At 37.8% G+C, this 23,431-nt stretch overlaps 2 protein-coding genes across 8 annotated transcripts in view; one reads left to right on the top strand and one right to left on the bottom strand.

Annotated features, from left to right (window-relative positions):
• Positions 1-3,304: 3,304 nt before the first annotated feature.
• Positions 3,305-8,595, bottom strand: dhrs7cb (dehydrogenase/reductase (SDR family) member 7Cb). 2 transcript variants are annotated; one of them, XM_061232433.1, is made up of 7 exons: positions 8,428-8,595; positions 6,913-7,069; positions 6,107-6,219; positions 4,756-4,966; positions 4,458-4,550; positions 4,159-4,317; positions 3,305-3,910 (listed from the first exon to the last, which is right to left on the bottom strand). In XM_061232433.1, exons 2-7 carry the CDS (start codon positions 7,064-7,066, stop codon positions 3,711-3,713), a joined length of 930 nt encoding a protein of 309 aa, XP_061088417.1. In that variant the 5' UTR covers positions 7,067-7,069; positions 8,428-8,595; the 3' UTR covers positions 3,305-3,710. The 2 variants fall into 2 exon arrangements, with proteins under 2 accessions (XP_061088417.1, XP_061088418.1); XM_061232434.1 differs by having other exon boundaries at positions 8,459-8,595.
• A 4,592-nt stretch (positions 8,596-13,187) lies between these two features.
• Positions 13,188-23,431, top strand: part of mprip (myosin phosphatase Rho interacting protein) — a 58,442-nt gene continuing 48,198 nt past the window's right edge. For all 6 annotated transcript variants that reach the window (XM_061230328.1, XM_061230303.1, XM_061230314.1 and 3 more), the window contains exon 1: positions 13,188-14,156. In XM_061230328.1, the coding sequence (XP_061086312.1) occupies positions 14,034-14,156 (123 nt within the window). In that variant the 5' untranslated portion in view covers positions 13,188-14,033. The remainder of the gene's footprint in view (positions 14,157-23,431) is intronic.

Below are 23,431 nucleotides of genomic sequence, written 5' to 3'. Positions count from 1 at the left end.
TTTAATATACGCTATTGTGTATCCAAAGGAAATGTCCCCTTGATTAGAAGAACTAAAGCCCATAAAGCTATTATCATTCTATGAAAATCTTTTCAAGAAAGATTATTCTGTGCTCAGTGAATTTAATATGTGATTAAAGCAGGCTCTATCTGTCGGATTAAAATCTAATCTACAAAATAAATAAATAAATGAACTCATCATTAAAACACTGTAAGAACAATGACTCTCAGCCTGACACACTCATTGTAAGCCTTTATAGATTATATAGCTTAAAGTAACAACACCAGAGGGAAAGAGCACACATACTGTATATATTAACATTGAACCTATGTTCAATATACTCCCATGTATTCTTTGACCTATTGAGTTATAGGAAATACTGCATTGATATTTTACAAATCATATAATGTTGATTATTTTTCACAAGCCATTTTGTAAAGATCAAAGCTCATGGCAGAGTGCTACCACTACTACTACTACTACTGTCGTGTCTAGGAAACGACAGAGTCCAAATCTCCAATTTGTCGAAAAAACATCTTCACGAGGGAAAAGACAACACCACGGCAGCAAGGTCGTGAATTTTCCCCTACACTACTATTACTACTAAAATAATAATAATAATAATAATAATAATAATAATAATAATAATAATAATAGTAATAATAATAATATACAGCTGTGAAAAATGAGAAAAAGATACATTTACCAAATAGATTATGAACTGTCTATGCTGAGGCCAAGAAATCATTAACTTGCACTCTGCGCAACCCCTATAAATCATTCTAACACCAATCAGGGTAGCTATTTATTATTAATAAGTGGTGCTTATGCATTCACACTCAATATAACACATTTAGATTTAATCAAAAAGGAGGGAAATATACATTTAAAAATGTGTTTTCCCTTTTTTTGTATGTCTCAGCAGTACTCTACTGATGGCTATTTTAAATGATACCATATATAATCGTGTCAATAGATAACACTCTTTTATGTAGTTAATTTGTTTTATAGTTTATAACATCACTGCCTGTTTGTAGTGAAGACATTTCATGTTATTAATTTGATTGAAAAACATTGTATATATTGCACATAGTCATGAAGAGTTATTATGTCAGAAACCATACATTTTCATACATATTTAAGATACCTGCGATGCTCACCCTCCATTTTTAGATTATTGCATGAATGCTTGGCAATGTGTGTGTGCATCTAAATCTTCTCCAGTTATGCAAGTCTCATTTGCCTGACACCCAGCCCTAACTCAAACCATACTGTTTAACCATTGAGTTTCAGTTACATAAAATTAAAAGCGAATGATTTTGTGAGGTCACCATATCTCATTCCTGATCTTGGACAGAGAGAAGGTTTAATCCCAGAGGAGTGAGTAGCCTGTGGGATTAATATTGGCGAGGACCAGCTGTACTCGAGATTTACGCCTTTTGCCCTTTTCATTTGCATGACAACAGGATGACTGAATACATTAAGAACAAGGCTTCATAATGGTCTTTCTTCAATTTTTTTCACTTCGGTTTAGATGTTCGATTAAAAGTCTTTTGCTCCTGAGATTCAACTGACAGCATTGCTCCTGCTTGATAGACTGTATGTAGGACATCACATACACACTAAAAACTGAGCTACATTTTGTTGTGGAAGACAGGCATAAATATTCACTTTAATCATATTTCACTTTGATCTGAAATTGTTTTTGCTTTTGTTCATCTGTTCAATGTTTTACTGAGGACACTTTTTTATTATTTACAGCAGATTTTCTACCACTAGCTACAGTATGCATGGGCCTCTACAGAATGTTGAGAACATAACAATGTCATCTATATTCTTATTTAGCCAAGAAAATATTTTCAAGGAGAGTATTAAAGATGGTGATGCCTCAGAAGCAAGTCATTTATTTAATGTTTTGTTGCATGCATTAGTTTGACAGAACAAAATGGATATACAAGAAATAGTAAATGTTCTCTGTTATTACTTGTGTTCTCTGTACTTATTATAATACTTTTAAGAAATAGCATTCAGTACAAAGTATAATTTTATTAATTACATGGCATCAGTAAAATAAAAGTGTTTGATGATGAAGTCTTGCATCTGAAATGGGGTATACTTTCCTATCAGTATGAACAACACTGGTGCCATCTGCTGGTGTGTAAAGAACCGTATCCAAATTACATTTCAGATAACAGTGTATCTAAAATAATCTGTATCTAAATTAAATATTTATATTTTGACATTATTTAATTTATTTTTAATCCACTTATGTCCGTAGTAGAAGTTTAAAATTGTAAAATGTCATTTTTGGGATGATTTTTCTGTGTACTGTGTTGAGAATTGTGACTGTGCACAACAGAATCCACTACATTACATTTCTCCTAGCTATCATAAGAGGGAGCCATTTTACAACAGTTGTAGCAAGTGCCTTCAACCCACAAAGCAGGTTATATAGCAGAGGGTAACTTTGTGTCACAAAATTACACAATATGAGTAATTTCTCAATAAAAGTTAATTCACATAAAACTATTTCTGCTTTTTATATAAAAAATGGGCAGCACGGATGGTGCAGTGGGTAGCACTGCCGCCTCACAGCAAGGAGGTCCTGGGTTTGAATCCCCGTCAGCCGGGGTCTCTCTGTGCGGAGTTTGCATGTTCTCCCCGTGTCTGCGTGGGTTTCCTGCAGGTACTCCGGTTTCCTCCCACAGTCCAAAGACATGCAGGTTAGGCTGATTGGAGAGTCTAAATTGCCCGTAGGTATGAGTGTGTGAGTGAATGGTGTGTGTGCCCTGCGATGGACTGGCAACCTGTCCAGGGTGTATTCCTGCCTTTCGCCCAATGTATGCTGGGATAGGCTCCAGCCCCCTGCGACCCTGTTCAGGATAAGCGGGTTAGGATAATGAATGAATGAATGAATGAATGAATATAAAAAATGTATGCACTGCTAAATAGCAATACAGATGATAATTAAATAGCTTTGAAAATCAGAATAATAAAAAGAGAGATATTGCAGCTATATGTAAATCGGAATTATTGTGGAATAATTCATACTGCCGATCTCCACCCGTCAGCCCCCATGAACAAGTTAAAGCAGAAATACTCTCATTAACGTCGTTAAGGACTCCCTGGACATCAGTCTTGACATTTCACATTTTGTTAAGCTTGACAATACACACATTTTGAATTATGTGGATCATATCTTTACTCAATATCAGACAAGTGAGCAATGAATATTATCTAAAAATAAATATGTATGTCTGTTTGGCATTAATATGTAGGAACAAATGCAAGAAGGACCAGTCAGTTACAGAATATATATTTTTATTAGCACCACTAGTTATTTAATAATTTCCCATGAATTGGCTTATTGATTATTTCACTTGTTCACAATTACAAACAATGGAACAAGGGTCAGTCCAACTTGAAGATCTTAGTGATTCACACATTGGAATAAGTAGTTTGCAGTAATTAAAACACAAACTATTGTATGAAGTCACGTTGTTCATAGTAACTAAAAAGCATACTACATAAAAATAAAAAACATACTACTGTAAGCATTAATCATTAATCTGCCTCTGAGATAATACTTTTTGTCAGTGGCATGGGTGGTTAATTAAATGAAATGCTAGCCTCAGTGTACAAACATTGTGGAACAAAGACAAATTGCATCCAGCGCAGCCTCTCTGATTTTCTTCCATTTGGTCTTGTTTCTACTGCAGCTGCTCTGCGATGGCCATGTCCTTAACCCCGGCCGACACCACTGCGAAGAAGAGGCTGGGGAAGAAGGATCTGATGTACAGTGCAGCCATGGGGATGGGGTGAGCCATGAGCACTTCCTTCTTCTTCCTGCTGATAGTGCATTGGATCTCCTCAGCCAGCTCTGCCGGGTAGACCCCATGCCTGGAAAAGACTGGAACAGCCCGGAATGTGAGGAGAGGCTGCTCAGCACAGTTTGAACACAGTGATATTGAGATTGGTGAGTTACTGTGACCCACGGGCTGAAGAACAGCTGTAGTTTGACAATGAGATGTCAACCGCAAGATAGATTAAAAAGACATTCATGCATGCCTTACATTCACAAAATGTTTTTTTAAGTATCTATCTCTCATGCCTTTCATTTGTGTTGTCGCATTTGTTTGCTTTCATTGCTTGACTTACGTGACAAGAGGGCGTTTTTAGGCTTGGGTGACGGCACGCCGTCCTGCGGTACAGCAGTAATGAAGGTGTGGCTGATAGTGCTGACAGAGATTCCATACTCCTCCACTTCTGCCCGCAGGCAGTCAAAGAAGGCCTGGACAGCATGCTTGGAGGCAGCGTCTTAACGAAAACAAACATATCAGGGCATGGATAGATAATGGAAATGATAGTTTACCAAACATGAATAGATTTCAATTATGATCTCTCTTTGACATAAAATATGTTTATTACATCTATTAAGCTTTAATGAGTGGACTTACAAGACGTGCGAAAGGGTACAGCCAGTTTTCCCTGAATGCTGTTGACCAGTAACAAGTGGCCGGTCCTCCTTGAGATCATAGACTGCAGGACACCTGAAACATGGAAATTAGAATTCTAGGATGATAGTCCATATAACCTCTAAGTTTTGTATCATTAACTTGATTCATTCATGTCAGTCATTGCAACTCATATTATACAACAACTGAAGAAAATGCCAATAAATAAAAAAATGGTCCAATCAAAGATGCTTGTCCTCAGTCTTCTTCCTGTTTACTCAAAATGTTTGGGACAGTTCACCTTTGGCTAAAGTGATGGGACCAAAGTAGTTTGTGTCCATGATGGTTTTGTCCATCTCCAGAGACAGGGTCTGCACGGGAGCCTTGATCTTCAGGCTGCTGTTGCAGATCAGCACATCCACACAGCCATAGCACTCCAGCACCTCAGTGACCACATCTGGCATGCTGTCTATGTCACTGAAATCCAGCAACACCAGCTTGGGTGTGAATGTCTGGGGCACATAAATATCACAGGTAAGCAGGGTGACATACACCAAAGCAACAACTAATGTTACACATTGTTTTTCTCCAACTACTGTAAGATATAGTATAAATGGTTCTCATGTTTCCAGGTGTAACTTATTATTACACTGTCTATAGTTAATTTACCGTTCTAATCTAATGATGTGAAATTAAGTCTATAAAGAAAAGTGACTTTTAGCCGCCAATATATCAACGAAAGTGACACTGTCGTATAGTGTCGTATAGTGATCTATTTACATATCCAGAGGTCTGTATCACAAAAGTATCTTAGCTTAAGCCTGGTGCACACCACAGGATAATCAGGCCAATGTTGGGCCTCGTTTCACCACTTTTGCCAATTGTGGGCGTGTTCCATACTTGAGCCTGGTCTGAAACGATTATCTGCCCATATTATCCTATAATGTGTGTTCCTGTTCATGAACGCATAAAAGTAAAATCGGTTCAGACCAAGTCTGGAACACCTCCATGATTGTTGGGGGGGTGGGGGGTGGGGGGTTAATTGGGTCCAGAATGGGCCCAATTGCCCTGCAGTGTGCACCAGACTTAAGTTAAGATGCCGATTTAGCCCAATCAAAAGACATTTGTGATACGAGAAACTAAGCCTGAAGTTAGCTGGCTAACCCACTTAGCCTGCTTTGTAATATGGCCTGTATAAACAACAATGCACTATGTGACCTTCTGCTCAAACAAAACTGTTCATGTTTAATAAGACAGAAAAAGATTGACTCCAAATATTTTTTGATCTTTTGCAGGTAAAGAGGTTTTATAGCCTGAGGCTGCAGAGTACTTGGTGTACTTATCAACATTGTATTTGTTATGATGTGGCTGAGGATGAGTAGTCTAAGATGTGCAAGTATAAGAGTTTGAAACTGAAAAGTTGCAGCGTTAATGGACAGCCAGTTGTCAAGAGAGGATATCCTGCCTTTGTTTTTCATGTGAGGAGGAAGCGTAATAGTGACTTGGAGATGGAATACAGCTGGCCAGGCCTTTTTGATGTGACATAAACATCTATCTTTATAGTAGATAGGGATATGTTGAATTTCCATTGGGTTTTTTTGTTGCTTGTGTATAAAATATTCGGTCTTGGTGCCTGTGCAGGGCCCACCCACCACGCTGGGGTCTGACGCACTGCTGAGGTCATCTGACAGAGACTCTAACTTATCCCAGCTTTTCCCGCACAGGATCAGTCTGGCCCCTCCCTTATGAAAGAGCTTGGCACACTCTGCATGAGGAGAGAAAGATAAAGAAAGGGTAGAGAGAGAAAGGCAGCCGGCCTGCATTATTTATTCAGTCACATAAAACAATCTGTCGAATCCCAGCGTGTGGAAATGCTGCTATATTAAGCGATAGCGTTCCGCTGATCCACTGTGACATGCTGCTCAGCTCAGACCCTCCTCTGCTCTCTTTTCCACTGTGGATCTTTCAGGTTTTTGTTTTTCGTTCAGTGTTCCATTCCATTTTATCAGCAGCTAATAACCTACAGAGGTTGCAGCCCTGATAGCGATCTTGGATGGAAAGGCTAGTTGGCCGGAGTCCACGCCAAAGGAATACAGGCAGGGCGGGGTGACTGTAAGTGGATTAGGCTGATGCAGTTTGGGGTGGGGTGTGTGTAGCAGCAGTATAAGTGAGCATGATTCAGCTATGGAGCACACGCTGGTCTGCTAGCTTTGCATTGCACTCCAGCACAGCAATTATAGAATAATATTGGCTTTATTACTTTTATTTTGTTCAGGGAGTTTAAAATGGAAATGTATAGATATAGATACAAGTACTGTACATATTTGGAATCGCTTTGGCAGGCAAAAGGAACTCAAAATTGTTCCATCATCTGATTTGAGGAGACGCAGTGGAAAAACATTTGGCTCCAGATCGCAATTTAAAAAGGAATATTTCAAATGTGTTTCAAAAGACTTACCTGTTCCCACTCCTGACACGGCATCTGTTATCACGACCACTTTGTTCCGCACCATAGACTTTGACATTAACCGGATCACTTCGTTGTACACATAATAGACCCCTGCTACCAGCACTACCAGTGCTGGCAAGACCAGAACAAAGGTGAATCCCATCTTCTGAAAGACAAACATTAAAATTTTATAGTTAAATACACTGAAATAAAAAACATGAAAAATTACACCACATTCATGAAAGAACAAGGTTTTAATGTTTATTTTTGTATGCTGTTTCATTATACAGGTCAACTGCAGTGTGCTTTATTGGAGTTCATAAGGGTTAAATCCCTTTTTTTTTTATTAAACCCGTAGACAACAGAACAGCATCACAACTGGGACAGCTAGCCAAGGAATAACTGCACCTGAGGCTTAAACTCAAGCTTAGCACACTGCAGTTGACCGTACATTTTGTGTATAAATGACACTACAGACATTTACTGCCAGCTCATTGTATATTTTTGTTGAGAATTTCTCAAAATTAGACTTTAAGGATATGACATCAGACAACAGAGGCATCTGGTCACATCTCTGTGTACGCTATCACCCATTGTGTAAACCAAATGTACTCGGGAGTTATATGTTTACTGAGTATGATGTCAATTGCAGTACTTACGGGAAAACAAGCAGGACAAAATTATGCAAACTTTCCCCCCACAACCAGTTTATAGCAGTGTGAATGGTAAGCTCTTTTGTATAATAATATATGGAAAAAAAAGAAATATGTTGGAAATACACTGATATATAGTCCATACATTGCTGAAATCAATGTAAAATAAAATATGTTACAATACAGCGAACCTAACTATAAGTAACTTATTTATACAGTATATTAACCTTACTCATACATATTTCGGTTTATCGTCATGATAGGCCAATAGAGTTTTAGTCTGTCTGCAGAACAATAGAGGTTATTCGATCAATAGTTTGAATATTTGCGAGGACCTGGAATATTGTGTATTATGTCCTTAAAAGTATGTTACAGCATACAATCAAGGTTTTTATTGCTCTTTTTAAGAATATATTCCAACCAAGTAGGTCAGCATGTGCTGTGTGAATACAGTAAATTATAAAATCGTACATACATGTAAGTATAAGTATACATATACATGTATAATTATACGTATCATTCATAGATGACATTTGTTTGGCAGACCACAGTGCTCACAGTTACAGTTTGGCAGGTGCTGAGAGCCTGATGGCCTAGTCTAAATATACTATGGGCTAGACTTAGTTGCCCACACAAGTGCCTAACCGTGTGTCACCTCCAGAAAATCGTACAATATCCAAAAACAACTAGACGTAACACAAATACAGTAAATGTATAACCCCCACTTCCAGTTTTCACTTATCACAAATGCTCAGCCGACATTCATTTTCATTTTACATTATCAAAATCAAATGAGAACTGCAATGAGAACAAGCAAGGTTAACACAAAACAACAAGCTCTGAGGGTTACAATCCGGTTGACACAACACACCTGTAATCCGGGATATTTTGAGATCACTTACAGCGTGTGTAAGGAGTTAAGCCTCCACTGAGAATGGCTGTTGTTTTCCAGGTTTAATGAGTTAATCAGTTAGAAGCTTTTCTCTTGCTGTCCATTCACAGACCGGCTCTGAGCGCCTGGGAGGACAGCTCCCTGGGATTTCAGTTCTTTTAATAGCGTGCAGCTGAGTCAGTCATTTTTCACGTAGCCTATGCGACGAGCGGTATCTTTAGCATGAGACCTGGCAGTCAGCAAGACAAAAGAAGACGAGGCACATGTGTCATGTTTCTTAAAGAATGTCTTACATGGGTCAATGTTTGTTTAACACATTTCAGTACACACTCTGCTGTTACAGCTTGCTTGTTTATTTTGTTTGTTTTTTTGGTGGGGGGGGGGTATTTTCCTACTCCTGATTGTTTTACTTTTTATTTCTTCAAAAAGAAGAAGAATGGGAAGCAGTATGCAAGGTATTGCGTGGCATGTTTGCTCTGGGCACTAAGGTGTGACATGCTGCTACTGACAACAGTGTTTGAATATTAAATGGACTTTTGCTGATCATGACATAACATAAAAACATATGAGACCCTTCAGGAAAGAATTTTATGACTGAACACCTGAAGGACTGTAAACGCATAGCTCATGTCATAGCATGTCCTAACCATGGTGTTTAACTTTTTTCATCTTTCGTCTGGTGGTGTCAGGTACGGAAAGCAGCTGGTCTTAGCTTTTCTCATTCCAGGTGTCAACAGCTTGGCTGTAAACTGTGCATGCTACTGACTGAAAGGAAACCCCTGAAATGTCACAGTTGTGGCAATCCACAGTATGTTTCTTGCTGTGTTTGTTATTGACCCATCCCATAGCTCAAGTTGTCGTTACTCATATGTCGTTAGTATATTTTGCATGGCCGATCGCTATGACAGTTCTGCTAGCAAAGACCACTGCGAGTGGAGTGGATGTAGCATCCACCTACTGCAAGTCTCTAGATGGTGGCCAAATGACTATATACATGCCAGACAGCACTGTGCTGGCAACACATTTATTCTGGCAAGGCACAAGCATATCTTCCAGTGAATCTAACTTGTATTTCTAAAAAGGAAGATTGATGTAAATGTGCAAAGTTTGTCTTGATCAAAGTTGGCATTGCTTACTGTCTGTCTTTCTTCACTTTCGGAATGAGCATTCTTCTCCATATTTACTCTGAGACTTTACTGTGAAGTGAAAGATAAATACTCATTATCTGGCCCTGATGGAGACACATGGGGTAGGCACACATAAGCTATTCTTGTTGTGTGTCCTATTAATATTCCTATGCAATATACCAAAATATAAAAGGCTTTTTTAATAGTACTGTATTCAATGGTACTGTATTTTTCCTCTTCCTCCTCCTTCCCATAAGAGTGCCTTTCATATTTTTCTCACTTTTCAAGATATGTACTTATTTTCTATTAGTAGCTTCAGATCCCCTTTTTTGATTTAGCTTTCGAAAGTGTTCAAGTTGTATAATTAGCTGCATTAAATTTGTCTGATATTATAGGACACTTATGGATTTATCTTTTCACTGAGGGATTTATTATTTATAAGCATGTATATAAAAGATGTATATATTTGCTGGATATTCCAATGAATCAGTCAGTTATTTTTTGAATGAAGTGCATGGCATTCAGTTCATAATTACAGGTTGGTTAAAAGGGGTAAGCAAGGAATGATTCATTGTTAATTATATTTTATCTATTTCTTTTTATATGCAAGTAATCAACAAATCAACAAATCATTGCCCTCATGCACACTCCTCTCCCTGTGTCAATCCCTTGGAGCATGTCCAGACCACAGAATTATTTGCTCGCTCTTTGGGGCAAAATATCATACCATGTCTGAGGCATTAGGGATTTAGAATGAATTCCAAACAAGTAAAGATAAGACCTCAACTCTGATATTAGATTTAAAACTGTATATGCAGGTATTAGCAAGTAATGCTCATAAGCCTACTAGAGGATCGTATCAGCAATTTTCCTTTTGGCTACATTGCTTGCTAGGGAATTAGGCCGGAATTGGACCCAGTGTTTATTGCGGACTCCTGGAGTTGATGAAAGCTTGCTGAATCAGGCAGTACCAGAAATGGTGGTTTGTAGTCATTTATCTATCATACAATTGTATCTTACGTCTGCTTTGGAGAACACCAATAATTTCCAATTCATGATTCATAGCTTTGGCACACTATATAGTCATTTACAAATACTTGGCATTCATACAGTCACTGAACCAGACATATTTTTAAAAAAGGACAACACAAAATGTCTAGCATATATTTTTTCCTGATTATAAGGGCCAGTTTCACAGAAGTGGATTAAGTCTAGCCCTGTACGAAATTCAATTTTGAATGTAGATTCACCATAAAAAAACGATTTCACCCAGGAAAAGCTTAATCTGTGTCGGTGAAACTAGTCTTAAATGTTTTTGGAAGAACTGAGATACATTTAGGCATTTACTTTTTTCAATGCTTACATAACACTGTGGTGATCTGCAAAATATCCAAACACAACTGCTCATTTGGATAGATATATATGTTTAGACAGGCAACAGTGGTCTTTAATGACTGTGCGTGCCCAAAATCAAATCAGTGAATATGTGTTTAGGCCATTTAGTACCTGATGCCAAATGCAAAAACTTTCCTAACCAAGAGCATTACATTTTTTTAAAACAAACCACAGCTGAGGTAATTTCATATTTTAAGTCAAATCCTGTGTATTTATTTATTTTACACATAAATTGGAATGTCTGTTGTGTGCTGTATGTGAATTCTCAATACAAGAATAACAAATTACTGGAAATTCATTCCTTCAGTTTATGTGTGAGCTTCATTAATGACAAATTGGATCATGAGCATTATTAGGAAATATTGCACTTAATTATTTCCTCAAATGGAATTGCAGTTATTTTCAGCCTTCAAACATGTATTGGGTGTGTATGTTTTCAAATGAAGGGCACATGACTATTATTATTTGTAGTCACATATACGGTACATTCTGATGGACTGCACACATGCTTGCTTTAGTGCCAGTACATCGATTAAATTAATCAATGGATATGTGCCAGAGGATCAATATACACTGTGTGCCAGAGTAGAAACGCATGCTTTATCTAGATAGTTTTAATAATTAACAAATGTTTTGGACACTTCGAAATGGAAATTTTCCTTTAAAAGTAGAATGGGTCTTCTATTTTTAAAATATAGTAGCTATAAAAATCAAATATTTTCTGACATCATGTCACATAATGCCATATATAATTCAATCTTGTTTATATTGTGCACCTTCACACTTATCAGTGATAATTAAGTACAATTAAGAGTACATGAGTATGCCATATGGTGCACTCATAGACAATGAAATTCAAACAAAAATCTCTGTTGATAGCTTTTGTTGGTAAGTGTGACCTATTTTTTAAATATATTATCGAGCTGAAATAACAAGAGGGGTTGTTGAGACTCAAGCTTGTTATGATAGTAACAGTTTTGATGCTGACAACCTGCATTTTCCTTTGCAGTGACTAGTTTACATAGGCTGTGTCCGAAACCACATACTAGCATACTACTCATACTAAATTTGAGGCTGATTTCCAAACAAATGTAGTATGAGCAGTATGAGTAGTATGCTACGTATGCGATTTCAGATGCATGTCATTCATTAAAGGCTTGTTTCTTTACCTTTCAAATTAACTCATTGTAGAGAATAAAATAATGTGTACATACATTACTCATTAAAGACTTTGAATATGACTCTTTGTCAAATTGACAATGTCATTGACAATGTCAGTTCCAGTTTTTAAGTTTAAATTTGGTGCAATTAATTAAACAGTATGTTTTATATTGTTAACTTACCATGAAGAAACTAAGTACAATTTTGTATGCAATTCAGTGTCACAAGACTTACAAGTCATTCAGCTTAATTATCTTTCTTAATGTATTGCTTGCTCAATTTACTAAATCAGCTTCAACAGCCCTAAATATTTTTAAAATTAATTTCAGACATAGAACTATATATTGACTGAGCTATGCTTTATATTGGTGGAAGAATAGATTGTATTCATTACACAAATAAAACAATAAAATATGTTTATTAAATATGCCATAAATAGCCTAGTTCATTGCTCGTCCCTGTCACACAATTACTGAAACTATGTGACAGACAGCAAATAAACTAATAAACAAATAGATACATTCTAGAAATGGACTGCAGCAATTGTAGTCAAGCCATGAAACTTTCACATAATGGTAAAATCAGCAGGTTTGAGAATGGGGACAACTATTTAAATTGACTTAGTAAAGTCAGACTTAATTAAATACAATACGTCAGAAATATGTGCAAAACTACGATTAAAGACGAGGAAGTGGAAAATTGTATTTTCATATATCCTGTTGTAATAACCAATCTCTGGGATGTTCTCATGAATAGAGTTTTCCAGTAGGTGTCTGTGAAATCATGGTTGCTATTAACATGATACATATTATACTTTTGATACACTACACATAGCCTACTATATATATCTAGGTGTTTTCCCCACTATGTAGCATGTCCCAGAAAGAGACGATTGTGTAAGCAGAAAGACCTGGGAGTTTGAGTCACATAGCCTTCGTAATTAACCTGAGCTGTATTATGAAATCGTGACCCCGGTCCCAGTCAGTAGATTTGCAAGATGGCGTGCTGACACAGTCTCGCGAGATAAAATAAAATTCCAGCAGCAAATCTGTGAGCCTGCGACCTCCCTCCATTGGAAAAGATCTTGCCCGAAAAAGAAAAGAAGGTAGATCCTGGGACGTAGTAACGGAAACAAAACATTCAAAAACACATTTATGATCACGTCATTCAGCAAGAGCACTCAACATCGCTCTCTATGGCACGTTTGAACGGGCAAGCCAGAAGACCACAATTACAAATAAGAAGGTCCTAGCTAGAAATTTGGGAGTGGGATTGCATTGGTGTGTTAGCTAGGTTGCTAGCATTATAGCTAAAAAGCAAGGGTAAACTTCAGTAGCCAGTTTGCTAATATCAGCTGCTACGAGCAGGACTGTACATCTACCTCCTTCGTTATTTTTCTTTAACAAATGGGATCCGTTTATTACTTCGTGGACGCCGAAACTGCCGAGTTGGACGCTACAAGTAAAATTATACGATTACTGTTTTGACCTGTTATTAGCATAACAGTTTAACGGTATTTATTATCAAGTAGCCAGCTAGCTAATTGCTATCGGTTTTTAACACGGGCCATAGACTGATCATTGGAGATCGTTGCAGAAAGGTAGCTAGCTAGCTTCATAGCTGGCTATCCATACCCGGCAACTACTAGCTAAATGCAAAGGAAATTGGAAACTTTTAGCTAGCTAGCTAGCTAAACACAACCCGAAAAAACTTAACTCAGACCATCTGATTATCTAAATAAATGGAAATGCAAACGTTGCGTAGATCATGCATTGGATCGTAAAACCATTGTTCCAGATTGGATGAGGAGCTGCGAAGATAACAGGATTGCCCCCTTTGGTATTATTGAATTTCGAAGTATTCCCATTTTAACGTGAACGGAGGATAAACACGCCGAGGAAAATGTCTGGCGCTAAAGAGAATTCTTGTAGAAAATTCCAAGCGAACATTTTCAATAAAAGCAAATGCCAAAACTGCTTTAAACCGCGGGAGCTGCATCTATTGACGGACCAAGATCTGAACCAGGTAACTAACGGTACCTACTTTAATGGATTGTGGTTGGTTACATGGTTGCTATGATTAGTGTTACCCTTGCTTGTGCTGTCAGACTGTGGACATTTGTAACAATCCTACCGCGGCTAAATTGGTTAAGTTACACTTTCCAGAAAGCCATCATGTTGGTTTGGTAGGCTATAGGACAGCGAACGTGTGGAGTGCTCCTAGAAGCTGGCATCCCGTTAAAGCGAGCAGTGTCATACCACAGTAGTAACGTTTAAGTTTTCCTTGTACTCAAAACTGAGTGGTCTTTTGAAAAGTTTATCCTGCGTAACAATAACGGAGGATGTTATGCATGATATAGCTGTTTCTGGTAGTTGTCCTTGCTTAATCCGCGAGCAATCGCAAATCAATTGATACATGCCCGTCTCTAATACAACGTCGAAATTAACATTCAGCTTCATTTACGTGATATAGTCTGGAACATTTACTGTCCATCTGCAACGAATAACTCAACTGCAAATATGCACGAAGCGAATGTTAAGAGTTATGTACTTGGGCTCTGATGTCATATAAAGTGCACATGCGTTCTTGGCCAATTAGTTAATTTACAGATTACAGGAATGTAAAATTTAGTTACTCCTAAATTTAGTTAAAAAACAGTTAAGTTACAGATTTGGTAAAGCATATTAAACTGTTTGAATACGAGTTTCAAAAAACAGATTGTGAAATCTGAAACTACGTCTAAACATATTCCATTAGGCGTGTTTTGTACAGTACGTTAGAAAATTGATTTACATATTTTTAACATGCCATGGACATAATATGTTTGTATGTAGTGTAGCCGGCATTAAACTATTAAAATATTTGTAAAATATTGGAGGTTATCCATCACATTATAGTAACGTCAGCCTGTGTGCTCTTATTTACTCGTCTTGTGCTGGCTACTCTACTACTTCACATTATAGAAGATGTACCTGTAACATTTTATTAATTATATATATATATTTATTTACAATATAGCCTGTTCTGGCAATATTATGTTGTGAATGTACAGCCGATTTATTTTCATTTTCTGTGTGCTAAATCTCCAAACCAATTATTATGAAGTAATGGCTTTGTATTTCACTCATCCCTATCAACACGGTAGAAAATAGTAAATATAACTGAACTGTTCCTATTGCTTTTCAGGAAACATGCCACAATTGTGTTCTGTGGGGTCACAACGTTCTGTTGTTTATTTCTAAACACCATAGGGTATGAAACCACAGGATGTTTTAGATCCTGTGAAACCTTGCACATCATCTTCAATGTTTTCTGCAACCAGAAAAAAAGAACTTAAACTAACACCAATTTGTTAACTTTATTGTACAGGGAAAAAATACATACACAGTATTCCCGTCTATCAGTGCTCACAAGAAAAATCTTCATGTCATAGCCATTTTGCAAACCAGAAAATATGTTATGAATACTGTACTCTCTAAAACTAAAACTGTACTGATTGCCATATAACAATAAGCCATACTACATACCAATCAAGATGTAGCATATAACTACATCATGATCTTTTGGTGTAGAGCTACATTATACTTTGTCTTCCCATTAGTTCTTAATTAAGTCTTCAGAAACCTCATGCCTTTTTGCAGTCAGTTTCAAGGGGGTGGTGTAATGTTACCATAAAATCCAGCAGCAAATACTATATTATGTATCTTTTTTGGGTGATCCTGCTAAAATTCTTCAGTAAATTAGTGTCCAGAAAAAACTGCTGAAGTGCAGTGTAGGATTGGTATTTATATCCTGAACATACTAAAATACTGAATGAGAGGAAGCCTTTCAGACCATTAGTGCCTGTTGTATTTCCCTCTAATTGATCCCATTCACTTAATCCAGATGGTCCTTTGAAGGATCCCAGAGAAAGCAGCCAGCTTATACACTGCTTAAGAGCTGTATGACGGTGTCAGCAACCTTCAGAATATGTTGGGCAGTGTTCTGTGTGTGATTAAAACACGCTAACCCTTTCTTGTCCGCACTCTCGAGTCATCTTTTGGATTACATCATTTGTTCTATCACAGAGAATGCATGTTACTTTATGATGTACAGCAACAGGGATGTTTTATATAGTGTGTGCCACCTGTACAAGTATTGCTTTTTCAGTGAACTTGTTAAATCTTTGCTGCAAAGTAATTCATCTGAATGCATGCATTCATTCAGTACCCATTGAACATTGCCCTGCAAGTTACCATTGAATAATTAAACAGTTATTGGCCTACTTTCCATTGGTGTACAATCTTTAAAATGTCAAAATGTGCAAGAGTATGCAAATCAACATAATGTATTTCTCTGTTGTCTTTGGTCAATTTTGACCTCAGGCATGGTGGGTAGAGGTATGATTATTAAAATGTTGATGGAATGAAGGAGCATCTTCATGCTTAGCTTTTCAATCTGAACTGGCTGTTTGTTGTGGCTATGTTACAGAAGGTCTGTCTGAAATGTCTACCAGATTGATTGAATGTTTTCCTTCAGAGTTTCTGGCTGGCATGCACCAGGCTACTCATAATTTGACGTTGCAGAGGTTTTGTTTGAATGTTGAATGTTGCTACAAAGGAAATAGTTTGCCTTGCCACAACTTGACAGATGTACTTTACTGCTTGTAGAGATCAGTCGAAACCTACAAAACAGTAGTGCATATGTCCTTCTTTGTGAAATGGTCTCTGTGTCATTACCTGATATGGCAATCAGCACATTACACAATGTGCAGAAAATGAAATGTATAAAGCATTGGAATAGAAATCCTAGAAAACGCTGGTTTGTATTTCAAATAACAGTTATATTCATTTTTTTCTATTCAGGTTTGCAGTGTGTTTTATTTAGTAGGATGTAGCCTAGTTACCTGATGCTTATTTTAATTGTGTTCCATCTTGATTACATTGGTTAAAAGTTTATCATGACAACTATTTATCTGCTTTATACTTCTATTATACTTTATGTGTTTTATATTGACACAGTTTTATAATTGTGTGCATGATCTGTGTGATATAATCTCAGTTAAAAACGAATGTGTGATTTGGGTTCCAATGATTAATCAGTCCTGAGGAATGCATGCAGTTATATGCATCTGTTTATATTAAGCTTAATATCCAAAATTTTCAAAATGACTTTCACTCAGAAATGAGTTGGCGTGCTAACAAAATAAGATGTCTTCAGGAAGTAAATAATTACGCCAAGTAAATAATTACTCCATTAAAACTTCATTAAATCTAAGGTTTTAGTGCACTTAGTAAGGTTTGTTTTATATTAGTTCAGATTTTGTAACCCTAGCTGCAAGTTGTAATGGAGGAAAGTTTCACTGCCTCTTTTCCAGTCAATCTGTAGCTCCTCTGCACATCATGCAAGTCATAATTCCTGTCGCTCGTTTCAAATACTTCCTATTTGTGTCTTGTGACATTGAAGATACATTTCTTTCCATTCCCAATATCTGGGCTTCTACTGACCTTTAGCAGTGTTAGTGTTATAAGCTTTGTTCTTGCCATCTTGGAGAAAAAAAGAATAAAAAAAGAGCGTCATATCTTTGCATTTAGCTAAACGTTTCAGTACTACAGAATACGCAGTTTGAGTAAAAAACAGAATGCACGGTACATTAAGTAAGTTAGATTTGTATTTGTCTTGATACATACTAATATTAAATTAGTTGTCCATGTTAAATGACTAATTACATGAGGTCATTTTTGTATGACAATTTGAATTTCAGAATCTTAAATCATTATTTTACTCAAACTGTTAGGCTGCTTTCTGCATTTTTACTATATATTATTTCTTCTAGATTTGAAGGAAGTTGCTAGACTTGCAGTGAATGTGCTGTATGAACATTCTTTTGCCCCCTTTTTTACTGGAAATATATTAAAGCACTCTTCATAAAAGTTTAGCCTAATTCATAAAAGTTTATATAATTTATACAACACAGAATAGCAGTGAAACTGATTACAGAATTTAGCGATCACATGGTTCACTGTTATCATTGAACATGTTCTGTGTGTGCTTGTTGGAAGTGAGTTTTGTTGCCTCGCCAAATTAGTGGACTAGAGTAGGCATCTCTTTGGTGCCTGCTCTAGCAAGGAAGTAGACCACAGGTGGGGTAATGTCTGATGTAGTATTTTTCCTTTCCCAATGAGGTATTTTTGTTTTTTAAGTGGAGACTTTTTTTCCTGATTCTCCTCCACCCTGAACCTCAGTCTAAAAGTCACTTCTTGAGTTTCATATAGGTTTCATTTATCCAGGAATCAAGACTTTTTTCACAGTCATTTGGTGATAATTCTTTACATACTGTAACTGCTTTTCCACCACACCCTGCTTAATACAACATGTAGTGCCCCTTAACTTACATTCTTGTTGCGGTAGCACACAGTTACCATTGTTTTATTGTTTTATTGGCCATATCACATGTATATTTCGGAGGTGTGTAAGCCTGGTTCCACATAGTCACATTATCAACCATTTCAGACCCAAACACAAGGTGGATTGAGTTAATGATAACAAGTGATTCATTTTAGCAAAAAAGTAATTGAAAACAGGCAACAAATACCAGGCAATTGTACACGCATCCCACAAGATTAACAAGGTGCTGGGCTTATGACATAGGATTGATAAGGAAAGAAGCCACACACTGTTTTATCTGCACTGCCAAATAAATTGAATGGTGTCAGCAACATTTCAACCTACTATGATCTTCATCAAGTATAACTATGTACTGTATAGCTATATGTGACCAGTATAGGTATAGCAAAGGATGAAGGATGAAAAGTTGGCCCCTTTGTTTTGTAGTGCACGTAAAGCAGTATGCACGTATTCCTTAAGAAATGGCAAAACCAGGACAACCTGTGGCTCTACAGTGCTGGTGTTACAGACCCCTGATACAGCCACAAGTTGTGAAATCTTATGATCATCATTAACTGTCATGTCAAGTCAAATGATACAGTACATTAACTTCTTATTCACACAGGAATGGTGAAGCATAAATGCATCACATGAACACATAGTTGATACTGCATTGAAATGGAAGGACTGAATTCCACTCAAGGCCACTGTATTGTTACACATTGCATTATCTATTTTAGTTTGAGAAAATGAAAAAATTTAGAAAATGGAGGTGCTACATTATGTGCAACACTAGGGGTAGGACTTCACTCTATCTGAAATATTTCTGTGCGTGTGGCAGATTTGGAAAGTATTTGGCTGACATGTTTTTCCAGTTGGAAATTCATCTTGCATTACATTAGTTATTAGTTATTTTCTTGTTCATAAAATTGCTGTGGTGATCTCAATAACCACATGAGACATTTCTTCAAATTCTAAAGCAAGATTGCTTTTTATTTTCATTTTTTACTGTTTATAAATTATATAAAAAAGGAAACTGCCCCTGTGCAAAATTTGGGAACCCTTTTGGATTATTCTTTGTTACTTTTAAAAACGATGATTACCGAGGCCCAGACCCGGGTGATGTACTTGTAAGGGCTTCAGTGAGTCAGATGAGTATAATTCCAGGGCTGAACTTTTTATTCTAAAGTAAATCCATGCCTTATAAAGTACCAACTACAGTGGCTGTTCTGTCTGGTGTTAACAATCATGGGTTCCTCAAACAGTTGTCCAAGGATGTCAGAATGAAGATGGTTCACTTCCACCAGGAAGGAGAAGGCTACAAAAACTCTCAACGTTTCAAACGACCCATTTCCACTGTCAGAAACATTATTAGAAAATGGAAGATAAAAGGAACAGTTGAACTCAAAGCAAGGTCTGGAAGACCAAGAAAAATTTCAGATAGAATGGCCCAAGACCTGGTGAGAAATGCTCAGAAGAACCCACACATCACTGCAAAGGAGCTGCAAAAAAGAGTAGTAGACACAGGTCTTGCTGTTGACAGAATAACAATACAACATAGCCTACTTTAAACAACAAAGACCTACACAGAGTGGCCAGAAAGAACAATCTCAACACAAAATTAAGCATCTGAAGTATGCAAAAGAAAATATAGAGAAGCCCAGAATCATTTTGGAATGTGATTTGGCCTGATGAAACCAAAATGGAACTTTTTGGCCACCACCAAAGACAGTATGTTTGGAGAAAATAGGGAGTAGCCTTTGTCGAGAAGAACGCCTTGCAACTGTGAAGCATAGAGGTGGATTCATTATGTTTTGGAGTTGTGTGGCAGGCGGCACGGATGGTGCAGTGGGTAGCACTGCCGCCTCACAGCAAGGAGGTCCTGGGTTCGAATCCCCGTTGGCCGGGGCCTCTCTGTGTGGAGTTTGCATGTTCTCCCCGTGTCTGCGTGGGTTTCCTCCGGGTACTCCGGTTTCCTCCCACAGTCCAAAGACATGCACGTTAGGCTGATTGGAGAGTCTAAATTGCCCGTAGGTATGAGTGTGTGAGTGAATGGTGTGTGTACCCTGCGATAGACTGGCGACCTGTCCAGGGTGTATTCCTGCCTTTCGCCCAATGTATGCTGGGATAGGCTCCAGCCCCCCCGCGACCCTGATCAGGATAAGCGGGTTCAGATAATGGATGGATGGATGGAGTTGTGTGGCAGCTGGGCACACAGGAAATATTGTACGAGTGAAAAGAAAAAAGGGTTCCACCATATATCAAGTAATTCTAGAGGCTTGAAGGTCAGACCAGACATTGAAGTTGAAGAGAGGTTGGGTATTCCAGCAAGACAATGATCCCAAGCATACCTTGAAATGAACCATGAAGTACCTCCAGGAAAGGCCGATGAAGGCTTTGGAATGATCACCACTGTCCTCAGCCTTGAATATTATAGAAAATCTGTGAAGAGATCTCAAACGTGCTATACATGCAAGGAGGCCGAAGAAAATTTCTGATTTAGAGGTGTTCTGCCAGGAAGAATGGGGAAAAATTCCAAAAGCGAGAATTGAAAGACTCTCAGCTGGCTACAGAAAGCGTTTACAAGCTGTTATATTTGCCGGAGGAGGAGTTACCAAGTACTACTAACTGACAGATTTCCCAAACTTTTGCACAGGGCCTTTTTCCTTTTTATTTAGAAACTAAAGTAGTTTAAAATTTGAAGAAATGTCATGTTTAACTTTGTACCGTTTAGAAGTCAGGTTCGCTTCTGTTCACTTGGATAATAATTGTAAAAGGCTTTTTGACCAGGGACGCCCAAACTTTTGCACACCACTTTAGCAGTTGAGCGAAGCAAGTTCCATTTGCTGTAAGTCAGATTTGGTTTAAAGTGCAAAATATCAGCTTACATTCCAGTTGGTTGCGTTAAGACATGAGTGTCAGAATCCAGTCCTGGGGGTGGGGGGGCACAGTATGTGCTTGTTTCATTTCAAGTGTTTTAATGGCTGAATAATCCAGACATTTTGTTCTCAAGGCCTTAACTGGCAGCTGATTGAATGGACTACAAGTACCTGCAGACACTGCAGTCCTCTGGTGACACCCCTGCCTTAGGTTCTCTGAACGTGCAAGTACACATCAGACTCGGGAATTGGCTCATATTCAGGTATTGGGGTACATGTCAATCCATGGTTGGTGTTCCTGGAATTTGGTTTCTGATGAAGAACTTCTCATTTAAAACAAGATGTCCAGTTGTTAATCGAAATGCCAGACTGCACTGGTCAACCAGGGGAAAAATAGTTTTGTACAAACACAAATTGTGCATCTCGCTTTACTTAGGAAGAAGTATCTGACAGGTTTAAATGTGATATCTGTGAAACCATGTATTTGCTGCTGAACAAATCACTTGCCAGAATCCAAATAAATATCTGAGTGAATTTACCACACATGGTAATCTTAGTTTTAGGATCGTATGTGCAATATATAGTAAAATGCTTAATGCTATTACTTACACTGTTATAACGGATCACTTTCAGGATCAAGTCTCCGCACTATGTTGTGAAAAGGAGAAAGGAACTCTATATGGATGCCAGCTATGGGCCAAGTTACTAATTGCTATAATTAAAATAGCAATTTTCTTTATTAAGAATACAATTTCATGACTAATGAGAATAATTTTGTTTTCTCGCAGGATTTCTGCAAGAAACACAAGCTTGTCTATTGCCTCTTGTCTTAAGGCATTAGGGCTCCAGACTAACTTTTTCAACTGGTGGCACAATCACAAAATGTAGTGGCACAACATTTTGATGTGGCATAGCACATTTTTTATTTTGCTAGAATTGGCAGTGGTCTATGTCAGTGGTTCTCAACCACTCCCTGATACTCCCAAATGGTCATTCTATAACTTTGCAGTTGCACCAGTGTGAGCTTAAAAAAGAAAATTACCCACACCGCCAAGACATCGCAGTCCCTAGGCATGCCCTGTGGAATGTTACAATGTTCAATGTAGCTACAATGACCTCAATGTAGGCTACAAACAAGGCAGTGCTACTTTCATAAAATATTTGTGGCTCAGCTGCTCCTATTTGGATCAATAGTTTACAGCATGTTTATGAACCCACACTTTTCAACTGTAGAAATGGAAACCACTTTCGCAACATGGAATGTCTTGGAATCTAATTCTGTGACCCTGGACAATGAATACATTTCCCTTAACAGACGGATATGACCATTTTTCAAGACACAGAACCATTGAAATGTATTGTGATTCCTAGGCCTTTCAATGGGTTTTCTATAGGGTACCTTAGTCCGTAATGGGTTAACCGATTTATCGACCAGCTCTTTGGTGTGCTTTTGTAGAAAGTAGTTTTGATGAAACCATGCTCAAATTAAACTCTGTGGATGTTCTTGAATAATGATGGTATTTTATTTGGAAAGAGCTGCTGTTGAGTTTTTAGAATATTTTGGATATATAGTACTCTGTGTAACTGAAAACAAAGCTTAATTTCATTTCCGGGTGAACTTCACATTTAACTGTCTAGTTGCTACACTGTTCATGATTAATTTTTGGTGTGATTAAAATCAAAGTATTGACAGAAGTGGCAAAATCCTGGTACCACGAGGTTGGCCATTAAACGGTAAACTGGGCCCATGGCCTTACTGTCTGCAGCTGTCCTCTTTCATCTAGCCAAGATGTGTTTGTTTTCCTCTGCGAGAGATCTGAGGTCCCATTCCTCTGTAGTTTCTGGAAAGGAAGTGAAATGGAGGTCTTTGTGCAGAAGCCCCCACAACTGGCGGAGATTCAGAGCGGCCGGGGTCCCATTGGGGATGACTCACCAAGGCAGACTATCAGCACACATTTTAATAGCCTTTTTTCAATCAAACGGCAACTTCAGACTTGGTGTGCTAATGGTTCCACTTTATCATGCTGGGTGGAGCTTCATGCGAAACACTGCATG

The sequence above is a fragment of the Conger conger genome, chromosome 2 (assembly GCF_963514075.1).
Source record: "Conger conger chromosome 2, fConCon1.1, whole genome shotgun sequence".
NCBI lineage: Eukaryota > Metazoa > Chordata > Actinopteri > Anguilliformes > Congridae > Conger > Conger conger.
This window is presented reverse-complemented; position numbering and strand designations above follow the sequence as displayed.